Source organism: Sciurus vulgaris (assembly GCF_902686455.1).
Source record: "Sciurus vulgaris genome assembly, chromosome: 11".
In the NCBI taxonomy this organism is placed as follows: Eukaryota; Metazoa; Chordata; class Mammalia; order Rodentia; family Sciuridae; genus Sciurus; species Sciurus vulgaris.
In genome coordinates this window covers 72,812,302-72,832,649 of record NC_136472.1, presented here as the reverse complement: position 1 = coordinate 72,832,649, position 20,348 = coordinate 72,812,302, and the positions used below count along the sequence as shown (strand labels likewise).

General features: G+C 49.5%; 1 protein-coding gene across 1 annotated transcript; it reads right to left on the bottom strand.

The window, feature by feature from the left end:
- Positions 1 to 9,617: 9,617 nt before the first annotated feature.
- Positions 9,618 to 13,747, bottom strand: TPBGL (trophoblast glycoprotein like). Its single transcript, XM_079104457.1, has one exon. The coding sequence runs from the start codon at positions 13,302 to 13,304 to the stop codon at positions 12,135 to 12,137; it is 1,170 nt and encodes a 389-aa protein (XP_078960583.1). The 5' UTR covers positions 13,305 to 13,747; the 3' UTR covers positions 9,618 to 12,134.
- Positions 13,748 to 20,348: the final 6,601 nt, after the last annotated feature.

Here is a 20,348-nt window from a genome sequence, read left to right as displayed (position 1 = left end):
CTGTTGATTATTCTGTGGCCCTCTCCTTCCTGGACCACCTCCAGGTTAATCTGCTGCACCTGTGGCATCCCTTAGTATGTCTGATAAGTTATTCCAGTTTATTCAACTCCGACAGAACAAATGAACAAGAGAACCATGAGGAGGAGGCCAATAAAGGTCTTTTGGGACTGAAGATGCTGCTGTCCTTTTATTTCCGTCTCCTAAGTCCCAGGCAGGACATAGACCAGGCAGTGCTATCCTGCTGCCCTGGACAAGGTTTGGTGTTTTCTTCCCTCGTCTGAGGTCCCCAATTCCTGTCTGGTTCTTGTATCTGCTCCTGCCAAGAATTTCCTTCCCATTAGTCCTGCCATTGTCCCACATAGGGGAAGCTGCAAGCCTCTAATTCCTCTCAGAACCCGCTGGATGTCATGACCCTTAGGGAGAGCTCCATCTTCTATCTTTAGCATCACTACCGTCATTTGGAGTCGTCAGCCCAGCCCTAGCTCTGGCTCTTGTTCTGTCCCCACCTCTTGTTTTGGGACTTCTTCCTGAAGTCACTTCAGTTTTGTAAGCCTTTCCTGCCACCTGGGCTAACAGAACACATGGAGAAATAGGGATCTAGGTGAGGAAGAGTCAACATTCCCTCTCCCCTCCCGTATAAGGGATTAAACCCAAAGGTGCTTAACCACTGAGCCACCTCCCCAACCTTTGTTATTTTTTATTTTCAGAAAGGGACAGGGCCTCACTAAGTTGCTGAGGCTGTTCTCAAACCTGAGATCCTCCTGCCTCAGCCCCTGAGTTGCTGGGATCACATGCATGCACCAGTGCACCCAGCAGGTTGATTGCCTCTTGACAACAATAACAACAAAATCAACATTCTATAGAGCATTATAACAGGATCCAGAGTCTACACAATATCACCTTCGCAATGTCCAGAACACAACCTGAACTTACTCAACATACAATGAACCAGAAAACTAGGCTCCATCAACAGATGTTAACTCTGACAGGACTTACATGTTTGGAATTATCACGAAAGACTTTGAAGGGGCGATTATAACTTGAAATGGATGGGACAATTGTTTACGGCAGAGAGATAGAAACGAAAAAAAAATTGGAACTGAAAATGTAATATCTGAAATCAAATAGTCCCTGGATGGATTTGTAGCAAAATGGAAGTGATAGAGAAAAAAAGTCGATAAGCTTGAGCTAGATCAACAGATATTATATCTGCAAAACATAGGAAAAAGTTTAAAAAAAAAAAAATGAAAAAGCCCCAGGGGCCTGCAGAACACCACCATAGGGTATAAGATTCATGTCATTTGACTCCCAGATGAGAGGAGAGAGTCTGCTGAGGAAACAATGGCACTATTTGGGAAAGACACAAATTCACATATTCAAGAAGCTAACCAAACCCCAAACAAGTTACACTCAAAGAAAACCACACATAGGTACATATAATGAAATTGCTAAAAAATCAAAGATAAATAAAAAGTTGCTAGAGAAAATGAAACATTCTTGTATGTCTTTCCATTCCAAGAATTACTATTGGAATTCTCAATTAAGAACATGGAAGCTGGGCTGGGGATGTAGCTCAGTTGGCAGAGTGCTTGCCTCACATGCACAAGGCTCTGGGTTCAATCCCCAGCACTGAAAAGAAAAAAGGAAGCCATAACGATGTAAAACAGGCTTAAAGTGGTAAGAGAAAAGAATTGCCAACTCATAAATATCCTTAAAGGTGAAGGCAAAACAAAAAGGTTCTTTTTCTTCTCCCTACTCCCTTGCCTCCCAGTGCCAGGATTGAACCCAGGGCCTTATACATGCTAGGTGAACACTCTACCACTGAGCTATACCTCCTGCCCCTACAGCTAAGAATTGTCACCAGCAGATCAGCTCTTAAAAAAAAAAATTCTAAACAAAATTATTTCGTTTGAGCCAGTCATGGTGGCACACGCCTATAGTCCCAGCTACTGCGGAGGTTGAGGCAGGAGGATTCCCTGCCTCAGCAATTAGTGAGTTCCTGACAATAAATAAAAAGGGCTGGGGATGTAGCTCAGAGGTAGAGCAGTTGCCTTGCTTGTGTAGAACCTGGATTCAATGCCCAGTACTGAAAAGAAAAATTAGATTGAAGGAAACTGATGCCAGAGATAAATTCAGATCTTCAGGAATTAAGAACACAGAGATGGTAACTATTTGAGTAAATATAAAAGGTTGCATTCATTGTCTTAAGTCTTTAAAATATGTATGACTATTGAAAGGAAAAACTGTAACACTCCTGATGGAGGCTTAGCAATGTTCATAAATAGGTGAATGTGAAATACATATATGGCAACTAGAATATAAAGGTTAGCAGGGGAAGATAAAGAGATTTATTTGTTCATAAGTTTTCTATATTATGGTTGAAATTGTATAGTACTAACCCTAAGTAGACTGTGAAAGGTTACATATGTATGTTGTGATCCCTAGAGCAACAAAGGGAACAAATAGGACCAAAAATACAAATTAAAGTAGAAAAAAATAACATACTGAAACTTATTCAAATATTTCCTAAAAAAAAAAAAAAAAAAAAAGGCAGGAAAGCCAAGACAACAACACAAACAGATGGGAAAAACAGAAAAATTAAGGTGGTATGCTGTTCTGGTTTGGATGTGAGGTGTCCTCCAAAAGCTCACATGTGAGACAATGCAAGTAGGTTCAGAGGAGAAAGGCTGGGGTGTGAGAACCTTGGCTCAAGTCAATCAATCCCTGATGGGACTGAATGGTGATTGAAGGCAGGTGGGGTGTGACTAGAGGAGGTGGAGCATTGGGGGCATGACTTTGGGTATATATTTTGTAACTGGAGAGTGGAGTCTCTCTCTCTTCCTGATCACCATGACATGAGTTGCTTTCTTCTGCCACACTCTTCCACCATGATGTTCAGCCTCACCTTGAGCTTGAGGAATGGAGCCGGCCTTCTATGGACCTCTGAAACTGTGAGCCCTCAAATAAACTTTTCCTCCTCTACAGTTGTTCTGGTCAGGTCCTTTAGTCATACCAGTGAAAAAACTGACTAAAACATAAGCCTAAAACCAATCATATCAATAACTATATTAAATGGAAATGGTATAAATATAATAATTAAAGAACAGAGATTTCCAGATTAAAAAACATGATCCAACTGTATGTTGTCTACAAGAAATCCCTTTAAGTATAAGACATAGATTGATTGCAAAAGGATGGAAAAGATATATCATACAAACAACAATCAAAAAAAAGCTGAAGGGCTGGGGCTGGGGCTTAGGAGTAGCACACTTGCTTAGCACCTGTGAGGCCCTGGGTTTGATCCTCAGCACCACATAAAACCTAAAACCAAAAATATATATATATTAAAAAAAAGAAAGCTGAAAAGGCTATGTTAATATCTGACAAAGTAGAAGACTTCAAAACAAGGGGTAGAAAAGGACAGACATGATAATAAAAGTGTCAACTTATCAAGAGGACGTGATAATCCTAAAAGTCGATGCATCTGATCATGATGCTTCCAAATACATGAAGCCAAAGGTGATAGAACTGATAGCAGAAATGTGCAAACCCAGGACGCTCTTGTCTCAGTAACTACTAGAGGAAGAGGAGAAGATGTTACTGAGGATATGCAAGACTTGAGCAACAATGTCAGTTAATTTGACCTCATTGACAAATGAGGATACTTCACCTCAAAACAATAGAACATGCATTCATTTCAAGAGCATAGTAAATACTCATCAAGAAGGACCATCTTCTGGGCTTTTCAAAAAAACCTTAACAAAATAAAAGAAATTTAAATCACAAAAGTATACTCTCTGATCTCACCAGAAATAAACAAGAAATTAAAAACAAAAAGATATCTGGAAAGTTTTTCAATATTTGGAAATCAAGCAATACTTCTAAATGGGCCCAAGAGAAAATCACAAGGAAAATTAGAAAATATTGTTCAAGTAGAAAAACTATTAGGGCTGAGATCGTGGCTCAGTGGTACTGTGCTTGCCTCACCTGTGTGAGGCACTGGGTTCAATCCTCAGCACTGCATAAAATGAATAAATAAAATAAAGGCATTGTGTCCATATACAACTAAAATTTTTTTAAAAAGAAGAGCTATTAGAATTAAATGAAAATGAAAATAAGCACTTACATTTAGGAGATGTAGCTAAAAATAGTGATTATCTCAATAGATGCAGAGAAGTGCATCTGGCAAAATTCAACATCTATTGGTGGTCACAAAAACAAGCAACTCTTAGAAAACCTCCTTAACCTGATAAAGGTCATCTGCAAAAGAACTCCAGCCAACATCACGGCTAATGCTGAGAGACTGGGAGCTTGTCCTTTAAGATGGGGACTGTGCCAGGAGGATCACCTCCCCATTCCTTCCCAGCATCACACTGGAAGTCTTGCTAGTGCAGAGGTAAGCACAAGATTCAAAGGGAAGACTTATTGTAAAAGTGGAAATAAAATCGTCTCTGTTCACAGGTAACTCCATTATCTCATTAAAAATACCAAGAAATCTACAAAAAAAAAAGGAACAGGGGGTGATTTTTGGAGGCTGATGGAACTGTTCCATATCTTAATCATCAAAACCCACAGAACTGCCAGGTGCAGCGGCACACACTTATAATCCCAGTGACTGAGGCCGAGGCAGGAGGAGTGAGAGTTCAAAGCCAGCTCAGCAACCTAGCAAGGCCCTAAGCAACTTAGTGAGACCCTGTCTCTAAATAAAACATAAAAAGGGTTGGGAATGTTGCTCAGTGGTTAAGCAGCCCTGGATTCAATCCCCAGCACCAAAAAACAAACAAACAAAAAACAAAAAAACTCATAGAACTGCATGCCAAAAGAGTAGATTTTATGCTACACAAATTTCATTTAAAAAGTAAAAGGAAGAAACTGAACAACATAGAGTTTGCAACTCTGAACGGTATTTATCAAGCATGTGCCATTTGCTGGGGCTTGTGCTGGGACCCAAAGACAGTAAGATAGATCAGACGATCCTTTCCTTCAAATGGCTCGCAGATTCCTGGCGGGTAAGGAATGGTGATGAAGGTTTGGAGTTGCTGCTGAGGGTGGCTGCAGGTGAGTCCCTGCACTCGCAGCATGCTTGCTACAGGAAGTAACACTTGGACTGAGTTTTCAAGGATGAGCAGGAGGTAGGTAGGTGATGGGGGGCTACGGACATTTCAGGTGGAAGGGCACCTGTGGAACCTCAAGGGGTGAGAAGACACGGGACCTCTAGGAAGCAGTAAGGGCTTTGTGAGGCTGGGGTGAAGGGAACTGGAGGAGCTGGCATGGAATTGGACCTGAGGGAGGGGGTTACAGAAGAATCAATGCAAAGGGTTTGGCTTTTATCCAAAAGAGAGGGGGACAGGCTTTAGGAAGGGCAGTGAGAAGGATTAGATTCCTGCATTTCCAGAATCCGCAGGGTGGAGAGTGGACCTGAGGAGGAAGCTGCAGGCTGGGGGATCAGGGAACAAGCTGGTTGTGAGATCCGGATGAGAGATGCAGAGGCTGGAGCCGTGGGAATTTAGAAGGACAGAATGGAAAGGTAGAATAGTCAGAACTCCCCTCCCACCGAACATTGGTCTCAGCACCTTCGTGTCTTCTGCCTGGATTGATTTTTTTCCTCGACTTTTTACATAGTAGGTTCCTTTTCCATTTTTCAGGGCAGGCTGCCTTCTCCGAGGGGTCTTCCGTGCCTACCCCACTCAGAGAAAATCCCTCCACTCTCACTTTACTCTGTGTATTTCCCTCATAAGAAGTATCTTGCTTATTCATTTACTTGTTTACTGTCTAAGAGCCTGGTTCTGGCCAAATGACCTTAAACAAATTATCCATGAACCTTAGTGTCTTTATCTGTAAAGGAGGAATAATAATACCTACTTCATAGAATTGTCATCAAGGGTAAAATGGGTTAATATAAGTAAAGTGCCAAGAACCCCATTCTGCACTTGGGATTGAACCCAAGGGCACTGTGCAACTGAGCTACATCTCTAATCCTTTTATATTTTATTTTGAGACAGGGTCTCACCAAATTATCCAGGCTGGCTTCAAACTTGCCGTCATCCTGCCTCAGCCTCTCAAGTTACTGGGATTACAGGCATGTACCATTGAGCCCAGCTTATCGAATTCTATATAAATGTTAGTACTATTAATATGTTCTAAGGGCAGAGACTGTTGTCAGTTTTCTTCAAAATTGTATCCCCAGCTTTTTCCTAGCTCGCTACATGGTTCATGGTCAGTACTTCATGAATGATTGTCTGAATGAAGGAACTTTCCCATGTCCGCCAGCAGATGGCGCAAGTACGCAAAGAAAAGTTGGAGCTGGCTCCGCTCCGACACAGATTTGCCAACAGATGTCGCTGCAGTTTCCAGAAGCGAGGAACTCAGGTTAAACCAGTGGCAGGTGCTGTCCACACAAGACTCTGGGCAAGTATTCCCAAAGGCTGGCCCGAAATCTATCAGCATATTAAAAAGCCCAAATGAAGAAGCTAAGACTAAAAGATGTTTTGCAAGATCACATATTGTAAAGCTGCATATTTTTGTTTACTCACTTCGTTTCATTTTGTTTTGTGGTACTGGGGATTGAACCCAGGAGTTCTCTACCACTGAGTTGCATCCCCAGCCCTTTTTATTTTGAGACAGGGTCTGGCCAAGTTGCTGAGGCTGACCTTGAACTTGTGAATCTCCTTCCTCAGCCTCCCAAATTGCTAGGATTACGAGTGTGGGTCACCTGGTTTAGTCACTTTGTAGAACAGTAAGGAGGAACTGGCACGCAGGCATCTTCTACCATTGTAACCTCAGTTTAATGAAGTGGTAGGCAGTGGGAGTCAAAAGAAGTGTAAAGCTGCATCACAGAGAGGGAGGTCGTCACGCCAGCATGGTGCCTCTTCCCCTGTGTACATTTGTGTGGTGGGGTGGGGCAGGGATCAAGGCAGTTCCACAAATCTCTCTGCACAGGACTGGGGAATCTAAAAGTGAATTGGTCCAGCCCCTGTCCTGGGGGGAGCTTCTGACCTGGCGCTGACAAGGCACAAGAAAAACCAGTCAGTACAAATAAAGGTCCTGGTGGTGGTAGAGCAGAGGGAAAGGGGGAAAGGTCAAGAGAGCTGAGGGGACCCGTGGCCAACCTGAATGCTCCCTGTGCTGGGAAGAGGGCACCATGTGAGTCAGAGTACAGGGCGTGAAACAGGGAGATTCATTGCTAAGATCCACGGAGTCCGGTGTGGCTGGAGAATAAGTTCAAGGAAGCGGGTGTGTTGGTCATGTAGTGCTGGGAGACTTTCTGGTCTAGCCGTCTAGCGCTTTCTCTTTCCCCATCCAAGTCTTGTCAAAAGTCACTGGAATCCAGTGCCACCAGTCTGTGAAGCCCTCGTTTATTCTTGTCCCCATATAATTATTTGCCAGGGGTCCCTTTCATACTAAACGTGCCAGTGTGGGTGGTCACTTTACTTAGGGGGTCTCCCTGGGCCCCTTAGGCTTCCTGGGATCTGTGCATCCATATAAGCCTTGTGCTCAGCCATGCTCAGCAAAGGGACTGGGGAGGAATGCCTGGGGACCTCAGAGCTCAGGAGTCCCAAACAAGCCTCTTTCTGCCTGCAGGAGGATGGACTGCGCCAGGCCGGAGAGGGGCTGCTCGTCACCTTCACTTTGTTGTTACCTCTCCAGGCCAGCAGGGCCCGGGTCTGGCTGCTGGAGGCAGTGACTACTTTGGAGATACTATGTTAGGAAGTGGGGTGGCCCTGCCAGGTACTCAGACCCAGAGCAGAGCAGGGACAGCCCTGAGGCATCCTGGGGCCTGGATCCACTCCTGACCACCAGCATGACCTAGTGGAACTCCTGGGCTCTCTGAGCCTCAGTTTCTCCACCATCCAAGGAAGGGCTAGTTTAGGTGGTCTGAGTGAGGCCAGAGAACTCCTGGTAAATAGCCCTGAGGTGCTGCTGAAGGAAAAGGATGGGTCAGTGAGACAGGGGTGAGGATGGAGGAGGGGCCTCCGAAGGAGACCAAGTGCATTACCACAGGAATATTAACTGCCCCATCACTTCGCCCAGTCTGGGAAAGGCCAGGCCCATAAATTAGGGCCAAGAGTCTGCCAGGCAGAGACTTAATGAAGGAGATGGACTTCAGTGAGAGTAGCCAGTGCCTCCAAAGGTCACAAGTCCAGCCTCAGCCTGGACAGAAAGAACCTAGAGCCAGAGAGGGGCAGGTTGTCCAAGGTCAGAGTGTTGGGCTGGACCAGAAAGGCAGGAGCCAGCTCTGCGTGTTCCCTAGCGCCCAGCACGCAGCAGGGCCTCACCAGTACTTCTAACTGACTAGGGACCAAGTGGCAGGGCACAGCAGGTGCTGAGCTCGCCCTGAAAGCCTGCACTCCAGTGAGCCGGCCCTGGCTCCCACCCCCAGGGCTTGTGGAGGCGAAGGGCTTCTCTGGGAGACGTTTTTGAGAGGCAGTTTCACGCAGCTCACAGGGTCACAGAACCCGGGAAGTCTGCCGTGTTCGAGTGCTCAGCTGGTTTCGTGTCTGCCACATTTCCGACATGACACCCACACCTTTCCTCCCTCTGCGACTCTCTACCAACCTGCTCTCTAAGGGGACATCCCAGAAGTCATGTTTTCCTTTTGCCATTTGGGCTCTGCAGTCCCCAGGCCCACTTCTCACTTCTAGCAGACTCAGGACCAGGGCAGTGCCAGCCGGACCCCCGTCTCGCCTTCCCCTGCAAGGTCTCTTCCAGGCTCCCACAGCAGCCTCTTCCCCTATCCCCCCTGCCCTTCGGGCCCCCTGGGGGCATGGCTTAGGTCTGGTTCCTCTCTGTGTCTCCAGGGTCCAGCATGAGGCAGCCCAAAAAGACAGGCAGAAGGAAGGAATAACCAGGTGAGAGGCGTCCCCCTCCCCTGCCCACATCCACACGTGGCTCCTTCCTGAATTCTGCTCCAAGGGGTCAGCAGTCCCTCTGTGCTTCTTAATGGAGGATGCAGAGCCTTCTTACACACACACACACACACACACACACACACACACACACACATCCTTCTACCTACTTGCAGTCAGGGTTTGTTTCTTAGTCCTCAGACTAACAAGATCTTTCTGCCTCTAGACCTTTCCACAAGTTGGCCCTTCTGATCTGTTTTGCAAACTTCGACTCATCCTTCAAACCTCAGCTCAAATGTGACCTCCCCTAAGAAGACACCTTAAGCTGGGCCCTTACTCTGAGCCCTCACAGTTTCCTGGGATTTCTTTTCCCTAGACTTTGACCAAATGTGATTCCTTCCCTGGATCATCGGCTTCCCTAGGACTGGCAGAGGCATTCAGTAAAGGCTGAAGGAATGGCTACTTTAGCATAGGAGACAAAGCTGGGGACCCTATTAATAGTCCCATAAAGCCAAAGATCACTGACCACTGAAGGATTACAAAAATGGTGGCAGAACAGAGATAACTTGTAATGGGAACCAGGAAACAGCACTAAGGTTAGACGTTAATTGATGTATTGTACACACTTTGGTGATGCCCAGTAGTTCAATAAAACTGAGTTCTTAGTACTTAGCAGACTACTATAGTAGTTCTCATATAAAAGCCTCAAAGATTTTTGCTGAGACAATAAACCCACAGCTAACAGCATGGTCCTTTATTTGCTAGGTTTTATTGCAGTCGTGGGCCACATCACCAGAGGGAACACCCTTGGTAATGAGGAGGTGATCTCTTAGAGACACAGTTCTCTAACCTAGGGGATTGTCAGGGCATCCTGTGAAGGTCACTGGCAGATGGGAATGCTTCTTGAGAATTTAATATCTTCTCATGGGGAATGACTGGGAGATGTGGTAGGGAATTCACTGAGAGTAGATGAGGAGACTCATGCATGGTCTCCAACTATGTGAAGAGCTGACCTGAGGTGAGGCATGCTCCTGGCTTCCAGGCAAAATTAAGATTGTTAGAGGGTTTTAGCAGATTCCTCTGGTACTGAAAGGGATGGTTCCAGGAGAGCAAAGCTCTCCTTGAGACAGTTTAGGAGGCTTCCCACCTTACCCTAGCTGGGGTCCTTTTCAGTGTTTATAAGGCATATATTCTAGAACATATGCCTGGACCCTGACCAGTGAATGAGAGTCTAAAATGACAGAATTCTAGACTTCTCCCCGAGATTCTAGGACTCTGCGACTTTGAATGCAAAATAATCCAGTCTGATGACCTTGGGGGGTGTGGTAGACAAGCCCCTTACCTGTCCCCTTTCTCCACGTATCTCATGGGGTCATTTTATCTACACCCCACCTCTCGGTTGCTGCTCCTTTCAGCCTCTCCTACCCAGCCAGCCAGGAGGGTGTCCCCCATCACAGGAGTATCAGGAAACCGATCCAAGTGAGTGATCCCAAAGCAGCAAACCTGTCTTCTTCACAGCTGGACTTCCTCCTGAACAGCCTCGCCTGAGGCTAGTGTTGGTTAGTCCAATTACACTCCCCTTCCTCCTCCCACCCCAAAGTGAGAGGGAATTAAAGGGAAAGAGGATATAGAGGAAGTGTAGGAGCCTAACTTGGCTGTGGATATCCCCATTTTAGAGGAAAAAAGCAAACTTGTTTGGAGATCAATGTCATCCCAATGGGAGGTCCCACCTTGAGTCTAGCCTCCACCCTGCTATGCACAATTGGAGCCCATTTCTGCTCTCACATTCCCAAGGGTCACTGCCCCACTTTAGGGAGGCCCAAAATGCCCTCCCATATGTCACCTCCCATTCCCGTCAATGCCCCCAAGGTCAGCAGGAATGACACAGCACCACTTACAAGAGCACAGTATCCGAGATTATTGCAGACTTTATAGAAAACTGCCCGAGGGAGGTCCAGGTTTCTTGGGTAGGGGGTGGGAGGGCAGATCTCAAGCCAGTGTATTAAAGGAGGGAGATTTCCTGTGTGCAGAGGCAGCACAAGCCAGCCATTCTGCCTGACCCCGGGGGTGGAAGTCAGGGAGAGGCAGTCCCCTCCCCACTCACCAATTGTGCTTTGGGATCATGCAGAAGGCAGAGCGCTGAGGCTCTGACCCTGAACAGGAGGGCTTGTGTCTGAGGCAGGAGGCTAGACCCCCGTCCTCTTCAGGAAGGCATACAGGGTGGGGGTGGTGGGGTGGCAAGGAGTCCCCAGGGGAGAAGAGCCACAGTGGGTGGGAGACAGCATGGAGGAACCTTAGGAGGCTGCTCCCTTCTCCTCCACTCTGAAGCCTCCATGGACTAGTGATCAGGGTCATCATCCCTTCACTCCTCCCCAGGGGATCCGCAAGTGTGTGCGGCACTTGCCCTGCAGGACTGGAGAGCTCAATCTGGGAGGAGAGGGGGTGGCATATCCCAGGGGTGGACTCCTCCCAGGGCCCTGACAAATGAATGCCAGGGGTGGGGACAAGTGCAAGCGATGGGCATCCGAGGAATGGAGAGCCTAAGATTTGGGCAGGGGAACCAAACAATCTGGGGTGGAGGGCTGAGAGGTTGAGTTGGGGGCAAGCTCTGAGTGTTGGAGGATCAGAGCTCTGGTGTGAAAAGCTGAGGATGGAATCCACCCTAAGGCCAGAATGGGTGTGCTTGTCCCTGGAAAGGCAGAGACAGACTGGAAGCTGAACCCCAAGTATGGGCCAAGGACTGGGAGGGGATGGCCAACCCATAGGGACCGGAGATGAGGGTCTCCAAGCACAATGGAGGGCTTAGAGCTCTAGGCTGGGACAAAGGGCTCAAAGCCCACAAAATTCTAATGGAGGTGCTCTGCTTCTGAGACCAGAAAGGAACATGATGGTCCCTGAGCCCTGAGAAGGACAGAGGGCTCCCAGTTGAAGATGGGTCAGTGTAGCCTAGGGTGTTGGGGCTCAAGAGGAGTTTTGGGGTCAGTCTCAGAGCTTTTGGATTGAAGGACAGTCTCCAGGAGAGGCCAAAATGGGGGCAGGGCTTTCAGAGCCTGAGGTGGTGAGTGCAGTTTCTGGAATCAGATGGGGTGTCTCTTGGCCTTTGGCTGTGGGAGCTCTCAGAGGCCAGGGAGAGAGGGTACAGCTTGGAGCTTCTGAGTGGGAGGGATGTCAAAATACAAAGGTCTCCGGCTGGTCTGGAGCAGGTCTCAAGAGATCCAAGCTCGCGGGTGTCTCATCTCCAAGGCTTCAGGCCAGGCAGGGCAGCCCTCAACCCCCTGGCCGTGAAGGTCAGAGGCCTGAGCCAGGCGAAGTGGCTCGGGAGCCGGCAGGGGCAGACGTGGCGGGTGCGCGACGCGGGTCGGCGTCCTGCTCATAGCGGTAGTGGTAGCCCTCCATCTGGTCCCGGCAGGCCTCGCGCAAGTTGCGCATCCAGCGCTGAATGCCGCGGCGGTTTAGGTAGAGCACCATGAGGAAGATGAGGCCGATAAGTGCCAGCACCAGCCCGAAGAAGACGTAAGAGGCTTCCAGCTCCGGGCCAGTGACTTCCACCTCTTCCCCACGACTGTCGGCGTCGCCATCCGCGCAACGCAGTCGCGCTTCGTCCAGGTCCAGCAGAGGCTGGTCCAGCAGCGCCCGCGGGGCGGCGCAGCGCAGGCGGCGCGCGTCGGGTACGCGCTCCGTGGCGTTGCGCAGCCAGGCCAGCAGGGGGCGCGCGGCGCAACCGCAGCGCAGAGGGTTGTCGGCAAGTAGCAGGCGCGGCCCGGGCAGGCCGCCATCGCGCTCGAGCGCACGCAGCTCGTCGGGGTCCAGGCCGGTCAGCGCGTTGAGATGCGCGTCCAGCTGCTCAAGACGCGGCAGGTGCAGCGCGGCGGGCGGCAGGCGGCTCAGCGCGTTGCCCGCCAGGCCCAGGAGGCGCAGCTCGGTCAACGGGGCGAGCGCGGCGTCCAGCGCGTCCAGGAGCGCGGGACCGCCCCGCGCTAGCGCGTGGTTGAGCTGTAGCGAGCGTAGCGCCGGCAGCCCGCGGAAGGCGCCGCTACCCAGGGCGCGCAGCGGGTTATGGCTCAGGTCGAGCGCCGCTAGGCTGGGCAGCCCGTCGAAGGCGCCGTCCTCCAGTACTTCGATGTTGTTGTGCGTGAGGCGCAGCGCAGTGAGGAAGGGCAGGCGCACGCTGGTCGCTACAGCCTCCTCCCCGTCCGCGTCCCCGCCGGCGAAGGCGGCCGCGCGCAGCACCGTCAGGTTGGCGCCCACGATGGTGAGATTGCGCGCGTCGGGCGGCACATCCCGCGGCGGCTGCCGGAGCTCTGCGCCCGACGCGCAGCGCAACAGCAGCTTGGGGCCGCCGAAGCAGTAGCACTGAAAGGGACAGGGCGCGGCGGGTCGGCTCAGCGCCGCCGCCACGAGCAGCAGTCCCGGCAGCAGCGGCCCCCAGAGTCCTGGCTGTCCCGCACGCGGGGCCATCGCAGCCGTCCCTGCATTCAGTGCCCGGGCCGCAGCGCTCACCAGTGAGTTGGGAGCGCCTGGTGGGGGACACGGGTGGGGCAAGTCCTTGACCCGGAGCGGCTAGCAGTCCCGGTCGGTCTGTCCGCTGGCTCTAAAGTCCAAGGAATCTTCACTTTCCTCGCTGGGGGTGAGAGGGGTCAGGCGGGGAGCAAAGCCCCCCGCCCCGGTGCCCTCCTTGCCCTGCGCGCCAGCCTCCGACTTCCGCGGCCGTTCTGGGCTCGGAGCCGAGTGGGCAGGGTTTGCCTCCCCCTCCCCGCCTCCTGGCCTCCTCGTCCGCCCCCAGCGGAGTCTCAGTGCCCTCCTCGCCGAGGGAGGCGGGGTGGGAGGCTCCCGAGACTCAGGGTTTCGGCTGCTGCGCTCTCGCTCCTGGCTCGCCAGCCTCAGGGCTGCTGAGAAGTTTGGCTCCCAGAGGCTCTGACTTGCTTCCACCCTTTTCCCCATCCCCCACGTATAAGCTGGTTCATTCCTCCTCCCTCTGTGGCACGTGTGGGGCGGGGCCGGCTGGGGCGAACTGTCAGGTGGGTCTTTACTGGCGAGAATGTGGGAAATGGACTTCAGCGCTGCCCCTGCAAGAGGAGACCGGGATGAGGGGTGGGCTGAGAAAGTTACTCGTTTTGCAACCTCTTCCTTTTCTCTGATCAGGAAAAGGGACTCTGCTAGGAGGGAGACTGGAAAATTCCCAGTCTCAGCCACTGGCTCTGCGACCCCAATTCCATTAGGCATGTCTGTGCCCCCACCCCTGCAGGTCCTGTACCACAGGCCTTTTTTTGATCCTGTCCCATGCCTTTGGAAAGTCTGCAGTGCCCCGGCCCCATCCCTTACCCCGCCCCACTGCAACTCTGGCTGCTCTCCCATCTTCCATCTGGTTCCCTCCAGCAGACTGGAACTCTCCCAAGCACTGTCCTAGGCACAGGGAAGGGATGGATGGAGTGATTCAGCTCTTTGCTTTCCCTCCCTGCCCCAGCACCTGGGCATCCCAGGACAACATCAGCCAGCCCCCTCTGCAGGCTTCCCCACCTGTCAGTGAATGGAGCTGTGTAGTGGAGGCCCCAGAGACCAAGAGAATGGCTTTTGCAACATAGAGTGGGGTGTCAGAGGGGATCAGGACTGAGGTGGGAGCTGAGCTGTTTATAGGTTTGTTTTGTTCTGGATTTTACTTATTTATTTATTTTTTTTGCAGAACTGGGAAGCTCCAGACTTGATTTAAAGAGACAGGCTCCTGAGAAGGAGCATTCCTGGTCTTAGCATGAATTATTCAGGTTGAAGAAGCTGACATTTGATCTGCAGGCCATTCGAGTATCAGCAAAGCTTGTTGGGATAGAGCCCCCCCCCCCCCCCAAGAAACAGTCAGTCTTTTTCTTTTGAATTGGGAATGGTTGTCAGGTTGACTTCTCTGAGGTTATATATAACAGATCGACCAACCGATCGAAACCACTTAAGAAGAGGCAGACCCTGCAGTGGCCTGGGTCTGACAGGGAACAATAAGGACCTAGGCTAGTGATACTGGGGTTCCCCCAGCCTTCCCATCCCCTGAGTGCTCTCTTTTCTGTTCCCATTACAGACCTTCCAGGTACTAGTGGAGGACAATTGCATATGTCAGGATGCACTCAACTTGCATATACAGAGTTGGGCATGTCTGTAAAGATGCACACATGAGATTGTACATACACATGTGCTTACACATACAAAGGCAAGCTTGACATATGTACAAACCTTAGTGTATCCACATGTGAACACACAGACTCATGTTTATTTGGATATGCATTGACATGTATGGGAAAACTTGTGCATGGTTCCAGTCAGGCTCATCTGTCTTTTATGCAAATACATGCACACTCACTCATACATGTGCATGTAGGGACATAGATTTGAGTGCATCCTGTTAGGTGTCTGTAGTTTCATAAGCACATACATGGTTGGATAGGCAAAGTGCTCAGCTCATGCAAGTTCCCAGGGGAACTCTCAGAGGGGCAGGCTTCTGGACCCATGGATGCAAGCACATGTATCCAGAGACTGACCAGCATGAGGAACCCACTCCTGCCCTGTACCTTGTCCTTGGTCTGTGGAGAGCAGAGGCTGGTGGTGTCTTTTCTTATGTGGGCACAAGTGCTGAGGGCTCTTAGCTATCGCACCTCTCTCAGTCCTGTCCCACATCAGCTACAGGCCCCAGCTCTGACATCTCCTGGTTGGGGTGGGGGGACTGAGTCTTCTGCATGACTTTATTTCCAGTACAGAGGCTAGCACAAAAGAGGGTACAATAAATGCATATAGCAGGGCTGGCCTAGCATGTGTGAGGCACTGGGTTCAATTCTCAGCACCACATATAAATAAATAAAGATTCATTAACAACTAAAAAAATTTTTAAATGCCTATAGCTGATTCCTTCCCCATCCCTGATATCCCACCCTGCCAAGGATGCTACAGGGTGCTGCAGGACACTGCAGGGCAGCAGGTAACCTTGATTGAGACCTGGGAAGAACTTAGAATCATCAGGTACCAGAGAACAGGGCAAACATTTTCTGTGTTGATCGGGAATGTTCTATTCTCTGGAAGAACAGTTCTCTCCATCTTGGAGTTGTCTGTGTTGGGTATGTAGTAGGTATTCAATAAATGTGTAGCCAGTTGAGTTTCATTCTCTGATGCGTCCAATAGAAGTATCTTTTCTTGAATTCCTTCAGTTCTACCCATTGTCAGGGCTCAGCATGATTTCTGATTGCAGGAAGCCCTCCAGGCTTCCTTCTCCCTCTTTGGAACTTTTTGTTTAGCGAAGAGGGTGCTAGACTCTTCTGATCCCCTTAGCTGTCATCAACTGAGACTCAAGAGTGATCTAATTTCCTGTCTTGTCAGGACACAGCCCAGAGAAGGCACCTAAGAGCATTTACTGAACGAAATAATGATTTTTAAATCTCTGACTTTTCTCCCTCCCATTTCTGTGAGGCCAGCTTGGTGAGGATCCCCCATCTATACTTTATACCAGGAGACAGTTCCAGAAAGGTTAAGTGCTTCCCCCAGGTTGCACAGCTACCTGGGCCCTGAGCCTGACAAGAGCCTGACAAGATGGGTTTCCTGCCCATCTTTGTCACAGCAACTTTGTCACAGCAACTCTCCCTGTCCAAGGCTGCCTCTTTTCCTGTAGTGTGACTGGGCACCTTGGACAAAGCTCAGGCTTGCAGGCTTTCCTCAGAACTAAGAGCAGTGAGGCCCCATCTCACACAGGCACAGTGACCACACAAGAATTCCCCTTTACAGCCGCATTGGACCTCAAGATCCCACTAGATCCCAGAACCCCTCTTCAAGCCTTCCAAGGTATTGTCCCCTCTGTGAGCATCAGGCTCCTTCATCTGGGCCCCTTTTCTTCTTGCAAAAATCTTGTTTTCTGTACGTGCCACTGAACCTTGGTAGGGAATAGAGAGGTTTGGTGACTTTCCTGAGATCACTCAATAGGTGGCCCCTTCCCTGTCAGGCTCCAGCCCCACTGGGTTATCAGAAACATCTCCAAACTACTCAAGTCCTTGGGCAAGTCTCTGCTTTTCCAGGTCTCAGTTTCCCTGTCTGAAAAAAAAAAATGGGGATTGAACCCAGGGCCTTGTGCATGCGAGGCAAGCACTCTACCAACTGAGCTATATCCACAGCCCCAGAGGACCTTTTCATCCTGTACTCCTTGGTTTTTAGTGGTGTTCAGAGAGGGACAATGTACTGTAATTTGCCCAAGTTGGTGTTCCCACTTTCATATATGACCTTGAACTTGGCTCCACCCCAGTTAAGGACTTAATTTGCTTAACTATAAAGTGGGAGTCTTGTAGGTATGATGCACTAGTGTCCTGTAATGCAGGTTCCTTTATCCTGGTGGCCCTCATGCTGCCCGCCCTTTCCTTCTGTCCCTCCCCCCTTCCTCTGAGGTAAACGGAGAGCAGCTGGCAGGCCTGCCATGATGCAGATCAGTCATTAGGCAGCGGGGGAGGCCCTGGTTCTCTCCTCTTGCTTAGCTTCTGCACTGGCTGGGAGGGGAAAACTTCACTGTGGGCCTTACTGTTCCCATTTCTGACTACTGCCTCCCTCCTCCCCACACTGTCCTGAGACACAGGAAAATCCATCGGCCCAAGATTCATTTTCTCTGTTGAGTCAGCAGAGGCCATGCTCTGCTTCTGAGGGGCAGGCAACTGGCTTTTAAATAACTCTCTGATATTTAATACCCTCCTCCTCCATTCTGCAGCCTAGGCCTCAGGGGAGAGGCTGACATAAATGAGTGGGATGAGTCCTCTGAAAGTCCTATGTGCTCTTTTCCCGCCCCCCTACTCTCACACTCTCAGGCCACCTAAAAAGGTCTTTCCCTTGCTACCTCTGCACTGGAGTTCACAGTTTACAAATGGTGCTCCACAATGGGCTTGTCATCTCCATTTAGAAGAACTGGAAACTGGGGGGGGGGGGGGGGGGGCGGCAAGCTTACTTGGCTTTTAGTCCAGGTCTACTACTGCTGGCTGACTGTGTGGCAGGTCCTTGGGTTTCTGTTTACTCACCTTTCCTGCAAGATGGTTCAGCCAGTGGGTTGCCACTGGTCCTTCTCCAGTTGCAAAATTTCATGGTTTGCTGGGATCTAGGCCTCTTCCCCTCACAGAGCCACCATGTTTCTACACTGGTCTTAGAGAAGCTAAAGAGCAGAGCAATTGAAGCTCAAGTTCAGGTAAGGTCTGGCCCCAGGACTCTAATGTAGACTCCATTGAGTCAGGGGCAGGAGTGGACTGGGGGTAGGGGAAGGAGCAGCGTTGGACCTCTTCCTTTCCCTTCCCTTCTTTCTTTTGCAGGTAGAAATCTGAACAGATCAAGGGCAATAGCTTATTTGAACCTTGGTTTCATTAAACCCAGGACCTAAGAAGCTTTGAGTTCAGTTGGAAGAGGTGGAATCAAATCCCTTTTCCCCAGATGCACCAGAGCCCAGGCTCCTGATAATAAAAATGAGGAAGTTCAGTTCTTTTGGCTTTGCCACTGTTTTGTATCATTCAGAAAACAGGGATTGGTATCTTGTTTGACTGTCTGAGAACACTGGCTGATTAAGAGCTCTACTCAAGGGCCTGTGGATGTGGCTCAGTGGTAGAACATCTGCCCAGCATGCGTGAGGTCGTAAGTTTGATCCCTGCACTGAAAAAAAAAAAAACCCTGTGCTTGAGGTGACCTCAGATTAATGATGAAACAGAACCTACAATCTAGGTTTGCTGATCCCCAACTTGGTGCTGATGCCACTGCCCTAATCCAGGCAGGGAGTTGGGGGCCTGAAGGATGAGGGTGATTCAGATGGTGTCTGCTCAGGTCTGAGAGTGTCCTTACTTTACCTAACTTCCTTAGCCTCCTCTTAGGTTCTCATGTTCTTTCTCAACTGTACTGAGCCTTCCATTTCTAGAAGCACAGGGTCTTGGAATCAAGGCATTGAATTCTAAGAGCAGACTTGGAAAACCATAGAACCATGTTCTCTTCAAATCAAAATTAGACTCTTATGATGTTGATAATACGAATGGGGGTTGGTGATGCACATAGAGCTTGCAGTAGGTTGTGCCATCTCTGTTCCCAAATGAGTTCTGTCTCTCTATATCCACTTTTATGTGATGCCTTCCTGCTCTGACTTTAGCATGGCCACATAACTGCCTTTGACTAATGAGACATCAGCAAATGCAATGCGAGCAGAAGATTAACAAGTGCTTATACACTGGGACTCCCCTCGTTTCCCCAAAATTGCCTCTGGTAGCAACACAAGTGAGCCTCTTAGAAGATGAGACCGGAAATGAGCCCTCCTGCTGAAGTTCCCTAGACCAACCTGCTCCCAGATAATCTATCTGACTTCAGCTGCCTGTGTGACCCCAGGTGAGACACAACTGACTCAAGCCCAAATTGCTGACTCAGAATTGTGGACAAAAATATGCTTATTGTTTCAAGCTACTAAGTCTGGAGGTGATTTGTTACACAGCAGTAGATAACTGATGCAGAGCCTTTGAGTTAGAACTGTAGAATCTTAGTCATAGATTCCATATGCCCACCCGCCACTAAATCACAGCATCATAGAATCCTAGGACCCAAAACTGGAGCCATTGATGAATCTAAGGATGAGTCCGGAAAATTCAACTTCTTTAACTTCCATCCAGTGCTACCCTCTCTTTTCATTCACAGATCAATGGACCCTCTAATCCTCTTTCAACACTGAGTCCTTGCCCACTCAGAGGTCTCATATTCTTCAGTGTTCTGTCCATTCTGTCACGGTCTTCTTGCTCCACCCAGCAGCTTCTCAATCTTTTCCTTCTAGTCTAGGAAGACTCCCATGTTGATCTGCTTGCTCTAGCCCCAGGAGCTAAAGGTGAACTTGGTGGCAACATATCCTGGTTCCTGGAGGCAAGCATAACCAGCTCCACAGAACCATTCTGACTTCATTCTGCTGGCGCTGTCCAAGGTCCCGGCTTTTGTGCTCTGTCCATGGTGCTGAACATCTTTATCCTGCTTGCCACTGCCTGTGTGGGAATGGCTACTTTCCACAGTAAGGATCCTACCCACATCCTAGTCCCCCCCCCCCCCCCCACTACACCACCCCGTGGTTAGATCACAGGATTAGACTTTGAGGCAAAATTATCATATGTGGTGATGGTTATGTATAATAATTAAGATTAGGTTCCAGATGTCCAAATAAGTCTCTTAAATGATACAGAAGTTCATATTTTTTCTCTCATAATAAACCTAGTAGTTCACAGTCTGAATGGTCTCTCCACAATCACAAGAAACTCACACTCATTTCACTCTCCCACTGTGCCTTCCTGAGGGGTGTAGTTCTTATTCTTGTGGTTCAATGGCTGCTAGAGCACCAGCTGCCACATCAGATAGCAAATGGAGGAAAAGGTTAAAGGCTCCCTCCTGTTCCTTTATGGGCACTCCCCATAATTTCACTCCACACTTTCACTTGGATGGAACACCTAACTGTCTTCAAAAGATCTGGGAAATAAGAGGGAATGTCCCCAGCAGAAAGTT

Excerpts from the sequence above, each read along its gene's own strand:
- TPBGL (XM_079104457.1), bottom strand. The coding sequence starts at position 13,304 with ATGGCCCCGCGTGCGGGACAGCCAGGACTCTGGGGGCCGCTGCTGCCG.